At 37.6% G+C, this 16146-nt stretch overlaps 3 protein-coding genes across 5 annotated transcripts in view; 2 read left to right on the top strand and 1 right to left on the bottom strand.

The window, feature by feature from the left end:
* The first annotated feature begins 115 nt into the window (after nt 1-115).
* Nucleotides 116-2894, top strand: ccn2a (cellular communication network factor 2a). Its single transcript, XM_016480003.1, has 5 exons — nt 116-430; nt 647-863; nt 955-1206; nt 1394-1605; nt 1723-2894. The coding sequence occupies exons 1-5, from the start codon at nt 371-373 to the stop codon at nt 2017-2019; spliced, it is 1038 nt and encodes a 345-aa protein (XP_016335489.1). The 5' UTR covers nt 116-370; the 3' UTR covers nt 2020-2894.
* A 5792-nt stretch (nt 2895-8686) lies between these two features.
* Nucleotides 8687-13466, top strand: fam228a (family with sequence similarity 228 member A). 3 transcript variants are annotated; one of them, XM_016480002.1, is made up of 8 exons: nt 8687-8834; nt 10809-10970; nt 11054-11131; nt 11216-11308; nt 12514-12594; nt 12711-12798; nt 12955-13099; nt 13184-13466. In XM_016480002.1, exons 2-8 carry the CDS (start codon nt 10899-10901, stop codon nt 13254-13256), a joined length of 630 nt encoding a protein of 209 aa, XP_016335488.1. In that variant the 5' UTR covers nt 8687-8834; nt 10809-10898; the 3' UTR covers nt 13257-13466. The 3 variants fall into 3 exon arrangements, with proteins under 3 accessions (XP_016335488.1, XP_016335486.1, XP_016335487.1); XM_016480000.1 differs by having other exon boundaries at nt 11216-11416; nt 13184-13392; XM_016480001.1 differs by having other exon boundaries at nt 8688-8834; nt 11216-11410; nt 13184-13392.
* A 546-nt stretch (nt 13467-14012) lies between these two features.
* LOC107683978 (intersectin-2-like) overlaps nt 14013-16146 on the bottom strand; it is a 42817-nt gene continuing 40683 nt past the window's right edge. Inside the window, exons 34-35 of the mRNA XM_016480083.1 lie at nt 14971-15144; nt 14013-14885 (exon numbers count right to left, since the gene is read on the bottom strand). Coding sequence (XP_016335569.1) covers nt 14728-14885; nt 14971-15144 — 332 coding nt within the window. The 3' untranslated portion in view covers nt 14013-14727. The remainder of the gene's footprint in view (nt 14886-14970; nt 15145-16146) is intronic.

The following is a 16146-nucleotide window of genomic DNA, read 5'->3' as shown; positions in this document are numbered from 1 at the left end:
AGAGGGGAGGGGGGGGGCAGGAAACTAGGAAAGAATGCCAGGAATGTCCATGTTTATCCAGCGTTCCATTGAGGTGGAGGCAGTCCACCGCAGCACGGCGTGTATAAAGGTAGCTCAGCTGCTGCTGGAGAATCAGAACACTCCAAGTCCTCCAGAGAGAAGCAACAGTCACTCGACACGGCTCAGCCTAAACTTCATACCGAAGCTAAACTCTAGCTTTCACTTGACACTATCAGGAGGAACTAGAGACTACACAACGAGATCGCCTTGATCAAATCTGAAGAGAAGACTGCATTACAGCGGTAAGACGTTGTAGGATCCCAAAAGAAGATTTTTATTTTGTAAAAGAGATTGGAAAGAAGAGGTCATCATGTTTTCTGGAATGAATCTAAGGGTGATTGCTCTGCTGTGCCTGACTTTCTGTGGATGGGTAAGTCATTTTAATGCACTATTATGAGAACGTGACCACTATCCTGTTTAAATGCATCTAGAGATCCAGGTTATTAAGAATTAGCAAGAACAGACTATAAGTTTAGTCTTTTACCAGACACAAACAGCTCATAACATTCCTCATTTTAACCCATTTTTAAAGTCATTGTTGAGCAAATGTACAACGTCTTACAAGAACATGTGTCTTACTCCTCAGGCTGTGGCTCAGGAGTGTAGTGGACAATGCCAATGCCCTGATGTACCACCCCAGTGTTCGCCTGGTGTGAGCCTGGTGCCGGACAACTGTGGGTGCTGCCGGGTGTGTGCCAAGCAACTGGGCGAACTTTGCACAGAGCGAGACGTTTGCGACCCCCACAAAGGCCTTTACTGTGACTACGGCTCCCCAAGCAACCGTCGTATTGGGGTCTGCACAGGTTAGGATCTTGACCGTTGACATACAGACACTGAATCTATAATTGTTGAGTTGAGTCAGAGTTGTAACCACCTTCTGTCTCCGTCCCACAGCAAGAGAAGGTGCCACTTGCGTGTTCAGCGGGATGGTGTACCGCAGCGGAGAGTCCTTCCAGAGCAGTTGTAAATACCAGTGCACGTGTCTGGACGGCGCCGTAGGTTGCGTGCCCCTCTGTGGAATGGACATCAGGCTCCCCAGTCCTGACTGCCCTATGCCCCGCAGGGTGAAGGTCCCAGGGAAGTGCTGCGAGGAGTGGGTGTGCGACTCCCCTCATCAGAACACCTTTGTGGGGTCAGCTTTGGCAGGTGAGCATTTTTTGATCTAGACTGTTCCCGGAGTCAGAATTGACAAAGTGGTGATTAAGACACAGTAATGGTTTCCATTAAGGAATGCTGGTTTGAATGAATTCTGGTGCGATGATGTAATGATATGAACAGTAGGATGACATAATGCTGCTGAAAGGAATGTGTTGAGTAACGTCTTGTCTTGTAGCTTACAGAGAGGAGGAGACATACGGGCCCGATCCCTCCATGATGAGAGAGAATTGCCTGGTTCAGACCACAGAATGGAGCGCATGCTCAAAGACCTGCGGATTGGGAATCTCGACCCGTGTCACCAATGACAACCGCGAATGCCGTCTTGAGAAGCAGTCCCGCCTCTGCATGGTCCGTCCTTGCGAGTCACACCTGGAGGAGAAAATCAGGGTAAGCAGAAACTTACCTCCCTAACCAATCACAGCGCAGCTTACTCTTGGTTCCATTGATGCATGATGATGACATCACAGAACTTGCTGGCTAAATTTTCATTCTTTGTCTTTACAGAAAGGGAAGAAGTGCATCCGCACCCCACGTGTCTCCAAACCCATGAAGTTTGAGATTTCTGGCTGCACCACTACCAAGTCTTACAGGCCCAAGTTCTGCGGTGTTTGCACAGACGGTCGCTGCTGCACCCCTCACAGAACTGCCACCTTGCCAATGGAGTTCAAGTGCCCCGATGGCCAAGTCATGAAGAAGCAGATGATGTTCATCAAGACCTGCGCATGCCACTACAACTGCCCTGGGGAGAACGACATCTTTGAGTCCATGTACTACAAGAAGATGGTTGGTGACATGGCGTAAGGAGACAGCGGCAGGGATGCCAAGGAGTTCCATGCAGTCACTGTCCACTTGAATCGAACAGATATCCATCTCATATCTCAGCACAAAGTACTTGTTTGTCTTTTTATGGTTTGTTGCTTTCATTTTACGTCTTTTTGCGTGTATATGTCTGTATCTTGTACGTGGACTCTGGATTTATATTCTGTATGTGTATTCATTTGTCAAGGTGGATGTCTAAGGCTAGGGGGTGGGGATTGTAAAATGACGGGGCTCTGTTCGGACGCCCCCTAAAAAACAATACTGCACTATAGTCCGACTCTGTGACGCCCAATGTCACTGATTGGCAGATGACGCCAAGCCCCTCCCCTAAACTCTGGTGGGAAGATTCAGATTCTTAGAGCAAAAATAGTAAGAAATGGAAGGCAGCTTTTAACCCCAGAAGCTAATCGCCTCACCAAGCCGAGAGAAGGCGGAAGAATGAGACAGAGAGAAACTGATGTGCTCTTATGTTTTAGTTGATTTTGTCAGACTTTGATTGAGCTGAACCGAGACATGAATTTTGGCCAAGATCTATGAAGGTTAATATAGCACTGAGTGTTTGACTTCGACTGTCTGGCCCCTCCTGATGGGAGAGCGTCAGTACCCCTGTCAAAAAGACTGGATGAATTGTAGCTTCATTCTTTTTTTATTATAGTATCTATTTTTTGAAAGCTGTAAATAATGTACATATTTTGTACAGCTCAAGTTAATTTAAATTTAAAGCATTTGATGTCTTTCTTATTTTCTTGCTTCACCATGTTTAATAATAGCTTCATGTGCTGACTTGACTGTTCTTCTTACAGTTTGTCCAATATTTTATTGAGAAGTGTGACCAAGAAGTTACGTTTTCACTTTTGTAGTTTGAAATAAAATATTATATTTTTTATATAAACATTGTCATTTTTGAGTCATTTTCACTCTGATACAGAGACTCTTCTAATGGTAACTGTCCATCCTGATGTCAATCACATGTGAACACCACGTTTTCACACTTACTTCAATGCCATTTTTACATCACCACTGCGGATCACACAGTTGCATTGTGTGCGGTCCATCAAGCTCAAGACCACACACATGGTCCTACATGTATGTACACATTAGGGGTTGCACCGACTAATCGACTAGTCGACTTCAATGCTCTGCCATGACGCTTTAAGCTTGACGTCGACTAGTCGTTGGTCCTATAGAGGGCGCAACAGGATAAGAAATCTTTGAAGGACTTCCACATTTACGCTCTGTTTCCAAACAGTTAAAATGACAAATAAATACATACTCTGAAAGCGCTCCACGACATGTGTGAGTGTGATTTATATTACTGGATGCTCGAAATTGAACAGGAGAATGCACGTTTTAAACAGCTTATTGTACAGGTAAATTAATCACCTAATCTAATGCGTACCTAATTCTAATCTAATGCGCTGCTGCACTGTAATGCACACACATTACAGACAGTAGCTCGTACAGTACATCACGCGCAGATCGCGCACACACAGAATCATTCAGCGTGGAAATGTATTGTCAACACTGTTTGTTCATTAATGACGTCATCAGCGACTAGTCGACTTCGACTTTTTTCATCACATAAAAGTCGACTTTAAAAAATCAGAAGTTGTTCAACCCCTAGTACACATACATGCATATATAGATAATACAGTATATGAAACTAGTGCATAGACACTCTCATTAACACACAAATTGTGCACAAGTATTTTTCAGAACGTAAACATACAACTGATATACACTACAGTCAGATGTTTTTGAAAGAAGACTTAAGCTAACCTGCATTTATTTGATCAAAAATATTGTTACAGCTTAAAATAACAGATTTCTTTAGGATTATTTAATAGTTAGAAAATTCAAATCAATATCATTAATTAAAAATATATTTTGTAACAATGTAAATGTCTTTCTGCACCTTTTTATCAATTTATTGCATCCGTGCAAGTAATAATTTATTTAAAACACAAACACACACTTTGGAACGTTAGTGTATATGTTCTCAATATTGCGTCTAATCGTGTTTAAACCAAGCGGCAACCTTCCGGTCTCTCTGTGAAACCAACACGACAGTGACTAAAACTGCAAATCGACTGGCCGCTAGAGGCTGGCTCCAAAAGGGAGTCAGTCCCATAGACTCCCCGCGTTAAAATGTCCAACTTTACAGCAGAAAAAAATGTGTTTACAGCCTGGTACAAAAAGTGGTTTTGGTCTATATAGCTAATTTTGCCCTTCATGACAACTGTGAGGGGGGTGACATTTTTATAACTCATCCGTTTAAATTATATTAAGCTTTAAAGTTCTGCATAATTAAGGGCGTGGCCACTTGAGTGACAGGTGGATTGCCGCTGCTGTCACCGCCGTCGAGTTAGGTGGGAGTGGTTTCAGCAACCAGCTCCCGCCTCGTTGCCCATTTTCGATTATCCGGGAGTGACGCGCTGCCAAGATGGCGACGGCCCGCTCCGCCCACTTTGAGCTTCAAAAATGCTCTTCAGAAACCTACGGGTGACGTTACGGACACTACGTCCATGTTTTTATACAGTCTATGGTTTAAACACCGAGCAACCATCTTAAAGGGGTCATATGATGCGATTTCAAGTTTTCCTTTCTCTTTGGAGTGCAAAGACTAGTCTCAAACCCAAAGAGATATACTTTATAAAAGTTAAGTTGTTGTTTGTCATTTCTCCGATCACAAATGCAGACATGGTTTTATGTTTACACGGCGCGATGCAACGTAAACAGACAGTATAAGTCATTATAATCAGTAATTATGTCCCCACTGGATGCAACAAATGCCTTGTTTATAATGGCTTTTATTGGTTTTGTCTCATCGCGCTGGGACACGGCATCACAGTATGGTAAGGGGCGTAACATTTCCGTCACACGCTTGAGGTATTCGGCCAATCACAACGCACTGGATAGCTGGCCAATCAGAGCACACCTCGCTTTTCAGAACAATGAGCTTTGTAAAAATCGGCACGTTTCAGAAAGGCGGGGCATAGAGGGGAAACAATAATGTACAGTATGTGGAAAATAATGTGTTTTTTTAACCTTAAACCGCACAAACACATTTCATTACACCAAATACACAAAATAATGTTATTTTTTAGCAACGTCATATGACCCCTTTAAGCCCTGTTTCCACCGCAGGTACTTTCCCCAGGAACTTTGGGCTGGTACTCGGTGCCTGTGTCCCAATGTGCATACTATCCATCCTAAATTATATGTGATATCATATTAGTAATTTTCAATACTATTTAGGGCAGATAGGATGGATATAGTATCACATTGGGACGCAGGTGTGTTTCCACCGCAGGAACCAGGATCTAAATAAAGTTCCACATTTTTACTAAATAAAGGTACAAATTTAACCCCCTTCGTTTTGGGTAAATCTAACAGGTAATCTTTGGTCTTTATTCTATTAATCTATTAATATGTTAAATTGAAAATAAATGAAAAGCAATACTGTTTGAAATAATATTTCACAAATTGTTCCAGGTAATTTCGTATTAAGTGACAGTAACGGTCTTAAGAAGGGACCATAACAAAAATGTGTACCTATTTGAGGCTATCAGTGTATAGGAGTGGGTCTGATCTATCAAAACTCAATAGGATATTAACACTGTTAAACAATAAAAACACTAAACATAGCCGATCTCTGTTAGCTATGAGAAACATACACCTTTATGCAATTTTTAAAGTAATACTTTTTTTAAAAACCTACTTAATTGCTTGATTTCGGAATCGTTTTCCCAACTGAGGACGACACATTGAATTTGATCTGTCTCTCTGCCAGTGTTGCCAACTAATTTTCAGAGAAAGTTGCTAAAGGATGGTTGATTTGTTGCTTAAAGTTGCTAAATGACGTTGTGATGTCATTGCGCAATGACGTCATTGCGTAATCACGACGCAAAATTGTCACATCATCAAATCTCAGCAAAAAATATATTTTATATATGTTAATTTAGATTTGTTTGTAAAATAACATGCATGATATAATATTAAAATATAAATAACTGTATTTTTAAATACATTGAATTATTGAAAACGTACACATTTTTGAATGATTTCAATTTAAGTTTTTTTAGTAGCTAGTAAACTAGTAATTCTACACATTCTCAACTAATATGCTTTAAGCAGTGTATTAGTAGTTAGTTAGTATGCTACACTCTAAGAAAAGTCTGTAAAAATAAGGCACAATCTACTATGTTAATATGAAAGAATTTTCCGTAATGGTTTTTTACCTACATTTTAAATTACGCATTGTGTTTTCGGGTTACAATGGATGATGGATAATGGATAATGTCCTGAAAGATTTTCCATTTTTCTTACAGTATACTAACTGATCAACAATCGCAGGTACAAGCTACTAACAAAGTGTATCATAAATGAACAATTATTCAATTATCAAATTATTCAATTATTATTATTAAATTGAACAATTGCAAATAGCAGCTAACTCAATTCATGTGATGTGATGTGTGTACTGCTAGGCATCTGTGGTTTCCTCTTTTTGTGTAATCTGGATGGAAAATGTGTGCCTTTTTATTGTCTGAGTCACTTATTAAAAGTTGCTAAAGGTTGCCAAATCAATTTTTAAAATAGCTAAATTTGTTGCTAAGTGCTTTTGGAAGAAATAGTTGCTAGGGTAGTCTGAAAAGTTGGCAACACTGCTCTCTGCAAACCATTTAAGTTACTGTATGTAGTATGAGCGCCATCTAGTGTATCGACTATGGTAGTGAAATATTTATATTCAGAGGCTCTAGACTAGTGTAGATTGATTTCTAATTTCTAGAAATTAGATTAATTTCTAACTAATTTGATAAAAAAAACGGAAAGTACTTTCAATCAGAGGACTCAATGTTACAACAATTGAAATAATTCAGTATAACAAAAAATTTAGCATTTTAGACTTTTATCAATATATGAAAATTATCAATAAAATTATAGATAAATTAGTATTTAAACAGGCTGCATACGTCTTAAGAAAACTTTAAAAATCTGTTTAAAAACAGTTGTTGACTTTGTGGCCTAGCGGGGCACAAATGTATTTTTAATTTGTATTTATTTTGTATACATTATTTAATTTGTATTTTTATGTATTTATAATGTGCTACTTGTGCATTTACTAATCTTAGCCAGTAATTTTCTCACCATACTTAATTACATTAAAGGGGTCATATAATGTTGCTAAAAATAACATTATTTTGTGTATATGGTGTAATGAAATGTGTTTATGCGGTTTAAAAAAACACATTTTCCACATACTGTACATTATTGTTTCTCCTCTATGCCCCGCCTTTCTGAAACACGTCGATTTTTACAAAGCTCATCGGTCTGAAAAGCAAGGTGTGCTGTGATTGGCCAACTATCCAGTGCGTTGTGATTGGCCGAATACCTCAAGCGTGTGACGGAAATGTTACGCCCCTCACCATATTGTGATGATGCCCTGTCCAGCCGGAGCGACGAGACAAAAACATGAAAACCCATTATAAACGAGGCATTTGTTGCATCCAGTGGGGACATAATTACGGATTATAATGACTTATACTGTCTTTTTACGCGTTGTGTTGCATAAATCATTCAAAACCATCAGTAATGAATGCCGGCTACTATAAGAGTTTTGTTAAGCAGGAAGAGCTTCTCTTCCTCATCATGTGACAGGAATGACGTATAACACATGACGTATTCCACAAGCCCACACAAGTTTAATGTCTAGATTTTTATATTGTGTGCTATTCAGCTGTTTATTGTCAGGTACCCCATAGGTTGGTTACAAATATAATATAATATAATATAATATAATATAATATAATATAATATAACTGTTTATTGTCAGGTATCCCATAGGTTGGTTACAAATATAATATAATATAATATAATATAATATAATATAATAGTGTGGGCCTTGGCCAGTTTCATAAACAGTACTCAATGCCAAAAAGTTTAAAATTACTCTTTTTATGTTTGTGCTGTGATTTCTTGGGCATTACTACATTTCAGGTATTAGCCTGTTGTTGTACTGAATGGAAGAAATGAGCAGAAATGTTTTTGAACGTTGTTCAAATTATTACCTATTTTAGAATTGCTCTCCTGTGGCTGGTCACATTCAGCATGTCAGGTTCAGGCATGCCAGACGCAAAGTTGGTCTCCAGAACAAGATGCAAAGCAGACCAGACTCATGCTGATCCAAGTCAGAAAGTCTGAATACACATGCCATGCAAGACTACATTAAAGGGGTCATATGATAAACACATTGCATTACACCAAATACACAACATAATGTTCATTGAAATCGCATCATATGACCCCTTTAAAAAAAAAAAAAAAGCAAAACAGTTGCAATAAATGGCAGCATGTACATATTACCATATAGGCAATAGTTTATACAGTTGGGGGAAAATATGAAGGATGTGTAGATAAAGTAAAACGTTGGGATGCACACTGGTTAAAATAAATATTCTGGGTTTACTAACTCAACTAGCCTAACTAGAACAGAACAAGCAGGGAACTTGACTCCTTGTTTAGACAAATTTATTATTTCCAAAAATCATGATGTTATGAATAAAATCCAGAATGATTGTTAGTGGAATAAATGACAGGTCAGAGGCACAGCGGGCACAATTTTGACAGTTCAAATTGAGTCGTTGCACAACGCGTTGAACTCTACGTTCTGTGGGAGCGCGCCCGTAATTACGTTACGTTTGAGAGACGTCACCCATAGCAACACAACAAGGGAGAGTTTTTGGAGTCGCGTGTCTAGCTTTGAACTCAGTTTTCCGCATCAGCTTGACAACGCCGTGAGTATCACTGCTAAATAAGCAAGTAATGACTGCATTTTCAGTCAGTTCAGTGACTTCGTGGACTATACAAATACCCTATTGCAATTTGACATTAGCCTACCTGCATACATTTCAAACTCATTTTAATTTAGAACGACAGTAAATAATTTGAGGGATGATAGATGTAAATCTAGTCGTTTTAATACATTTGGCAGCCACAAACCGGGTTCGCACCTTCTGGTTCAGGCACTTTATTAATTTATTAATCAGTTTGCCTTACAATGTCGTAACATAATGATGTGGTTTGTTTCGATCAATGCGAATCCACCGTTATCACAAACCTTACTAATTAAACATTTGACGCCTTGGTCAATTTGTCTGAATACAAGTTCCTGTGAACATTATTAACTTGTCGAACTATTTTCAAGATTCATTATTTACATTTGTTGGTGTGTCTAGGGCAGGGGTAGGCAAGTTCGGTCCTAGAGAGCCGTAGTCCTGCAGAGTTCAGCTCCAACCCTAATCAGACACACCTGAACAAGCTAACTTCTGCAGTACTGCGGCTCTCTAGGACCGAACTTGCCTACCCCTGGTCTAGGGTAATGCATTGTTTACGTGGTCATTGCTCTGAAGGCACTAAAAAATGCATAAAGTGCCTGAAGAGGTATGTTTTTTGTTGTTCAGCTGCCATCAATCAAAATAAAAAGAAAAAAGAAATGAATAAATTATACAAGTATTATACAGATTATACAAATGATGTATGGATGGTCCTGCCAGGCGGAGTCTTTCAGCACTGTACTGCTCAGGACTTCATGCATGGATACCTTTTCTTTCTTCCCTGCATGTACAGAGAGGCGTCAGGGTGTTCTGTGCTGAAACCCCTGGGGAATTAGATGCTGCACTTCAGGTTACACTCAACAAGTGCAACAAGACTCGACCCATGGTGTCACAGCCTTATTATATTTAGCAACACAAGAGACAATACTTGTTTAAATCAAATTAAGCTTTACAGTAGCAGTAAATCGAGTGTTGTTGTTCCAAATAGATATTTGATTTCTAACATATTTAATATTAGTCATTGTGTCAGCACATTAGAGAGGAAATATTGAGATGCTCATTAACCCTGTAAAGCCTGACATATAAAATAATACTGAGAAAAGTCTATTTTTATTGGAACATTTTATTTAGAAATTTGACATCTATTAAAAAAGTTTGCATATGTGTTTTTTCTGTCATATTTAATGCAGGATTTTATAGCTCATATACTGTAGTATAAACAGTATCAATCAGAAGGCATGTAGTAGATTGTGTACAAGTTTTTCAGCAAAGTTTTGAAATCAAATATGATTCAGTTGGCTTTAAAGGGTTAAACAGCATATTCAGCAGAATATTATTGGCTTTTAGAACAGAAATCAACTATTTATATGTTTTGCATGTATTTTGATGAATAATAATTGTGGCTTGAGAACATCAGACTGTTTTAGCATATGTGACCCTGGAGCACAAAACCAGTCATAAGTCGCACGGGTATATTTGTAGCAATAGCCAAAAATATATAGTATGGGTTAAAATTATCGATTTTTCTTTTATGCCAATAATCATTCATTGTTATTAAGTAAAGATCATGTTCCATGAATATATTTTGTAAATTTCCTACCGTAAATATATCAAAACTTAATTTTTGATTAGTAATATGCATTGCTAAGAACTTCATTTGGATAACTTTAAAGGCAATTTTCTCAATATTTTTATTTTTTTGCACCCTCAGATTCCAGATTTTCAAATAGTCGTATCTCAGACAAATATCCTAACAAACCATTTTTCAGATGAGATTTCAGATTTCACATGATGTATAAATCTCAATTTAAAAAAAAATTTGACCATTAAAAAATTGACTCTTTTTTTTTTTGTCCAGGTTCACATATATAAAATGATTTCCAGCACTGCCATAAACCTATGCATATGTCAGTGTTATCGCTCTTGTGCCCATAGTGTTTACAAACCTCTGTCATCAGTGAACTGATGAACGTCAGTCAGACAGGAAATTAATTAAGAAAGAGAATAAGGCACCAACAAACCAGCATGATGACACAAACAGAGACTGCAGATGACACGCAACACACCCTTTCTCCCAGCTCCAAAAAACAATTACAGGTACACCCACACTTGCATATAAACACACTATGTATTAAATAAATGTTGCGCACTCACTCCACTTACTGTCTGTTCAACCGCAGGAACAATTACACTCCGAACAGCAAGAAGTTGATGCCATTATACAGCCGCTGCTGGAGACTGAGGCTGGATTCATAAAGGTAATATTTTTGGTGGCCTTTCAGACTTGAATCTTTCTGTTACCTCAGAATAATTTGTGTTTGTGTTTGTGTGTGTCAGTACAGAATCTGGATCACTACCTTACTCACAGAGGCACACTGGACCTGAGGAAACGTAAACTGCTCCATAAGCGCTGGACACAGAATGTGTGGCTGCCGGTACAGCAGAGCATTGAGCAACATTTTACACGCCATGGCTACACTGAGACACAGAAGATGAGGAGCATGCATGCACACTACATTAACTACTGTAATGCTAAGGTACAGGTACAGTATTAGAAGCAATTAGAATAACCATACTGTTACAGTAGCAATGCACTGTAACATTAAGATACTTAAGTTACAGAACAAAATAGAAAAATCAATACACTCTGCCATTTCATAGTAACCCTTAATTAGAGAATTTTCAAAATGTAGCTTTTAAAGTACAGAAATGCAGTTAACAATATAAATATCAATAATATTACTTTTTGTTATAGTAGAAAAAAATAATTCTGTCTATTTTCTTGTTACAAGGCAGATATGTTAAACTTGATTAATCGTATCAAGCATGAATAAAAAACTTGGTTGACAGCGTGAATAACGCATTACAAGTAACGTGAGTTATGTAATCAGATTACTTTTTCAAGTAGCGCATTATTTATTTTTTAAAGAAGTAATGCAAGGTACTTTGTATTCCCATTTATTAACTGACACCTCTTCTGTGCCCGTATTGAGAGAAATTAGGAGTGAGGTGCAGAGACAGAGGCAGTTCCTTCAGGCTAACGCTTATTAATTTTGTGTGTGTGTGTGTGTGAGGGCCTTTACAGTTGCCAAAAATATAACTTCTTGTTTTTTTGTTCATAAGCAGTCCCAGCTCAGGTGACAATAAGTAATGCAAAAGTAATGTAATGCATTACTTGCCATTAAAGTAATGCAATTAGTTACTTTTTTTTTAATAGAGTAACACAATATCGTAATGGATTACTTTTAAAAGTAACTTTCCCCAACACTGGTGCATGAGAAGATGAATACACTTTATCATGGCAAAGTTTTGGTGTCGTTGCAATTTGAGAAATATTATATTTTTTACATATAATTTCTATAATTACAGATAAAAATGCTAAAAATGGTCCTTTTAAAATACTCATAAAAACATAGTTTTAATATAATATATCTTAGGTTAAACACATACAGTACAGTAACTGCATATTTTTGAGTTCAGCACACTTCAGCAAAGATTATTACTAAGCCTATTACTGTCATGGAATAACTCTGTCAATAAACAATGATCAATTTTTTATGATCACAACACATGAAAATTATGGAAAACTGCAGTATTTCCAAAACCTCCCTAATAACTAAAATGTATATTGTGTTTTCAGGGTTTTGTATTTCTAGAGAGTTATGATCCTCTGGAGTACAACCCCTTCGAGCACCATTTCAACACACCACATCATCGCAAAGTGAGTCATATCATCTTCTTTTTAATGTTAATAGTTAAACAACTAAACAAAATGCATTAACAATGGTATGCAATTGATTTAGTGAAGGATTAAAAAACTTTTGTTTTTTGGTGCAGATTTCCACCCCAACATTGGAGGATCCGCTGTCTCTTCAGTCACGAGCCAGGATTAAGGAAAAGACAGCAATACTTCGCTGCCAAACAGGTGCTGTCAACTAATAATTAGTTTTACAAATCTCTTTGCTGTTATTCAAGATCAGGCTATTAAACTGCTTTGGGGTTTTCTTTGAGGGGGAATTCATTGAAACACATGAGGTAAACAAAATGGCTTTTGTTATTACCTTTAAACTGTGTATTCTAGGTCATGTATATCGCCGGCAACAGGTGGAGGAACATCTCCAGAGTCCACCTGTTTCCCAACAGAGCCGTAAACAGTCACAGGCCAAAGCCTCCAGAGATACTGCCTCAGAGAGACTTTGGGAGAACCGCAGTCTGTTTAAATCAAGGTACTTGCTTCAAGCTCAATGTTGAGCTGCTTTTGTGTCAGTCATTCCGTTTCAGTAATACTGAGGTCATTTCTCGCTGTTCAGGAGTACATGCACTCCACATTCGGCTTTGGCAGAGGGACGGTGCTTCCTCCCTCAGTGCTGGTCCTGTTGTTGATGACAGCGTTCATTAGGGCCTTATTGACATGAGATTGTATATACACACGGGTTTTCCATTACTGAGAATGGTGCTTGTTATACCATTAAAGTGCAATAAATAATGAGGTGTACAGTGTGTAATGTGTCTAGTGCTTATTGAACAATGAATATTCTGTTCTGCAATATCTGAAAGCTGTTAGGTGATCAGATTTTGACAATCAAATGTAGTTAGAGCCATGTTGAAGAAAATATATTAAGAATAGTTCACACTACAGAATCTTTTATGGTTCCACTTTTTTGAAATGTTTTTTCATAATTCTTTTTTAATTATGTGAAATAAAAAGAAAATAAATGTATAGAGAAAATATCAAAACAAACAAAAAGTAGAAAACAGTTATTTTATGATAAGCATTGTTAACATTCTCCGTTTTTATTTTTGTCTTTGGTGTATATGAATTGTGCCCAAACCCATACAATAATCTATTCCTATAGATGTTTATACAATTATGCATTAAACAAATAACAAAACAAAGAACAAATAACACAAACTTTTGACATTCATCATCAACAACTCAAATGTACAACATCCAGATCCAGTCTGTTCATAAAGCCAAATGCTGTTATTAAAATCATCAAAGGAAAACCATATAAGACCCATATTATACATTCTTAAAGAATTTATAAATCTTCCCTAAATTTGTACAATTAGGAATGGAAAGCATAATTTGTGTTGTCACACAATTTCGGATAACATTATATATAATTTGGTCTTTATATAATTAAATATATTACAGTGTTTTTAAAACTGTGTTTCAGTATTTAATAATAAAACAATTAAACATGCGCTGAAGGGCTCTGGAAACAGGTTGGGGAAGCACATGTATGATTGGCTTAGTGGAATCTACAAATGACTGAATTTCAGCAATTTCAGTGACATAATTTGAGTCTATTTATACTTAGGAAGCTGCAGTACATAATGTGTTCGGATTAAGGCAGTACAGTACAATAAAATCCATTAAAGGCTGCCGGTGACTGATAATGCTGAGCAGTGTATTTCAGAGCTGTCTCAACTATTGTAGCAATCCCTGGCTTTTAAAGAATGAAAGGAAAAGTAAGGCACATTTAACAGATTAGAAAACCAAATCAAAGGAATTTTGTTTGAAGGAAACAGCCGAAAAGTAGAATATGTTCAGATTACTAATGCACTTTAAAAATTTACAAATTTCAAAGTACAAACCAGTTCCTGTCCCAAACAAATCATCATGATAATACCCAATGTTCCCCATTACACAACATCAAGCATGTGTGGGAGTAGATATGAGACTACCAGCTTCTATTTCACTGCATGTAAACTTATGCTAAGTGGTTCACCTTTTTCATATCAAAAGTGTACAGAGGCATTCCTATACTTTTAAAAATGAACATTAATGAATAAACTTTTATTAAGTGATCTATTAAATGTTGTAGTGCTAATGAAACAGATGTGGAGTTCACGGGTGAGGTGTTTGATCATAGAGCTGCAGGTCAAGCCGCACTTTGACCTCTCCAGTTGGAACTTCATGAAGCAGCAGACGCCTTGCCAGTGGACCTTTACCATCTTGATCCTTCTTTATTGTTGCTACAGGAACTTCAGTACGACCTAGAAAATCTGTATTGAAAGCACAATTTGTTGAAAAATACATATGTTTTTGTGTATGTATATTTTGTGTGTGTGGTGCCACATAGAAGCCCACCGTCAGGAGAGAACTGGTCCCTCTCAAAGATGGTGAGGCAGAAGACATCCTGATACAGGTCTTTGATGAAGAAGTGGCAGTTGAAGTTCCATTTGGGGTTGAGCGTGTCGGGCTGATGGCGGGACGTGTAGCACTGAGCGCCCATGGTTAGCTCACAGTATGGGTTACTCTTCCCTAAAAACACGCATCATTTCCTACTTAGTATTTGATTACCAAAGAATGGAGGACATGTATACCTTTAATGCAATTTAAGTCACTTTGGATGAAATGTATATGCCAAAATGTATAAATCTAAGATATTACGTCTTATTTTTTAGAGAAATTTTGTGAAGTTGCTTAATAAAAATGGAAGTAATAATTTTTATATAATTCTTATTAAACTGGAACAAATGGGGAAAAAAATTAATAAAAAAACTAAAATACTTAATTTTTTGATACACAGTATATAAATTTAAAGATAATACTTTAAGCAAAATTTAAAAATAGGAAATACATTGCAGGATTAAAGAAATTAAAACGAAAGAAAATGTGTATATATTTTTTATAAATATTTTTTAATATTATATTTAAACACTTGAACGAGCTGTGTTCAACCAAGTCTCTGCCTTTCTGGCACAGAACAACCCCCTCGACAGCAACCAGTCTGGTTTCAGAAGTGCACATTCAACCAGGACTGCCTTGCTCTCAGTTGTTGAAGCCCTAAGACAGGCAAGAGTGGATTCCAAATCTTCAATACTTATCTTGCTGGATCTGTCCACTGCTTTTGACATGGTTAACCACCAGATCCTCCTGTCAACCCTGTTGGCAAAGGGCATCTCAGGAACCGCACTCCAGTGGTTTCATTCTTACCTCTCAGATAGATCCTTCAAGGTATCTTGGAGAGGTGAGGTGTCCAAGTCGCAACATCTAACTACTGGGGTGCCTCAGGGCTCAGGTCTTAAACCACTTCTCTTCTCTGTCTACATGACATCACTAGGTTCTGTCATTCAGAAACATGGCTTTTCATATCACTGCTATGCTGATGACACTCAACTCTACCTCTCTCATTCTCCTGATGATCCGACGATAGCTGCTCGCATCTCAGCTTGTCTAACAGACATTTCTTGCTGGATGAAGGACCATCACCTTCAACTCAACCTTGCCAAGACAGAACTGCTTGTGGTTCCAGCAAACCCA

Source organism: Sinocyclocheilus anshuiensis, unplaced genomic scaffold, assembly GCF_001515605.1.
Source record: "Sinocyclocheilus anshuiensis isolate Anshui unplaced genomic scaffold, SAMN03320099.WGS_v1.1 scaffold637, whole genome shotgun sequence".
Taxonomy (NCBI): Eukaryota; Metazoa; Chordata; class Actinopteri; order Cypriniformes; family Cyprinidae; genus Sinocyclocheilus; species Sinocyclocheilus anshuiensis.
This window is presented reverse-complemented; position numbering and strand designations above follow the sequence as displayed.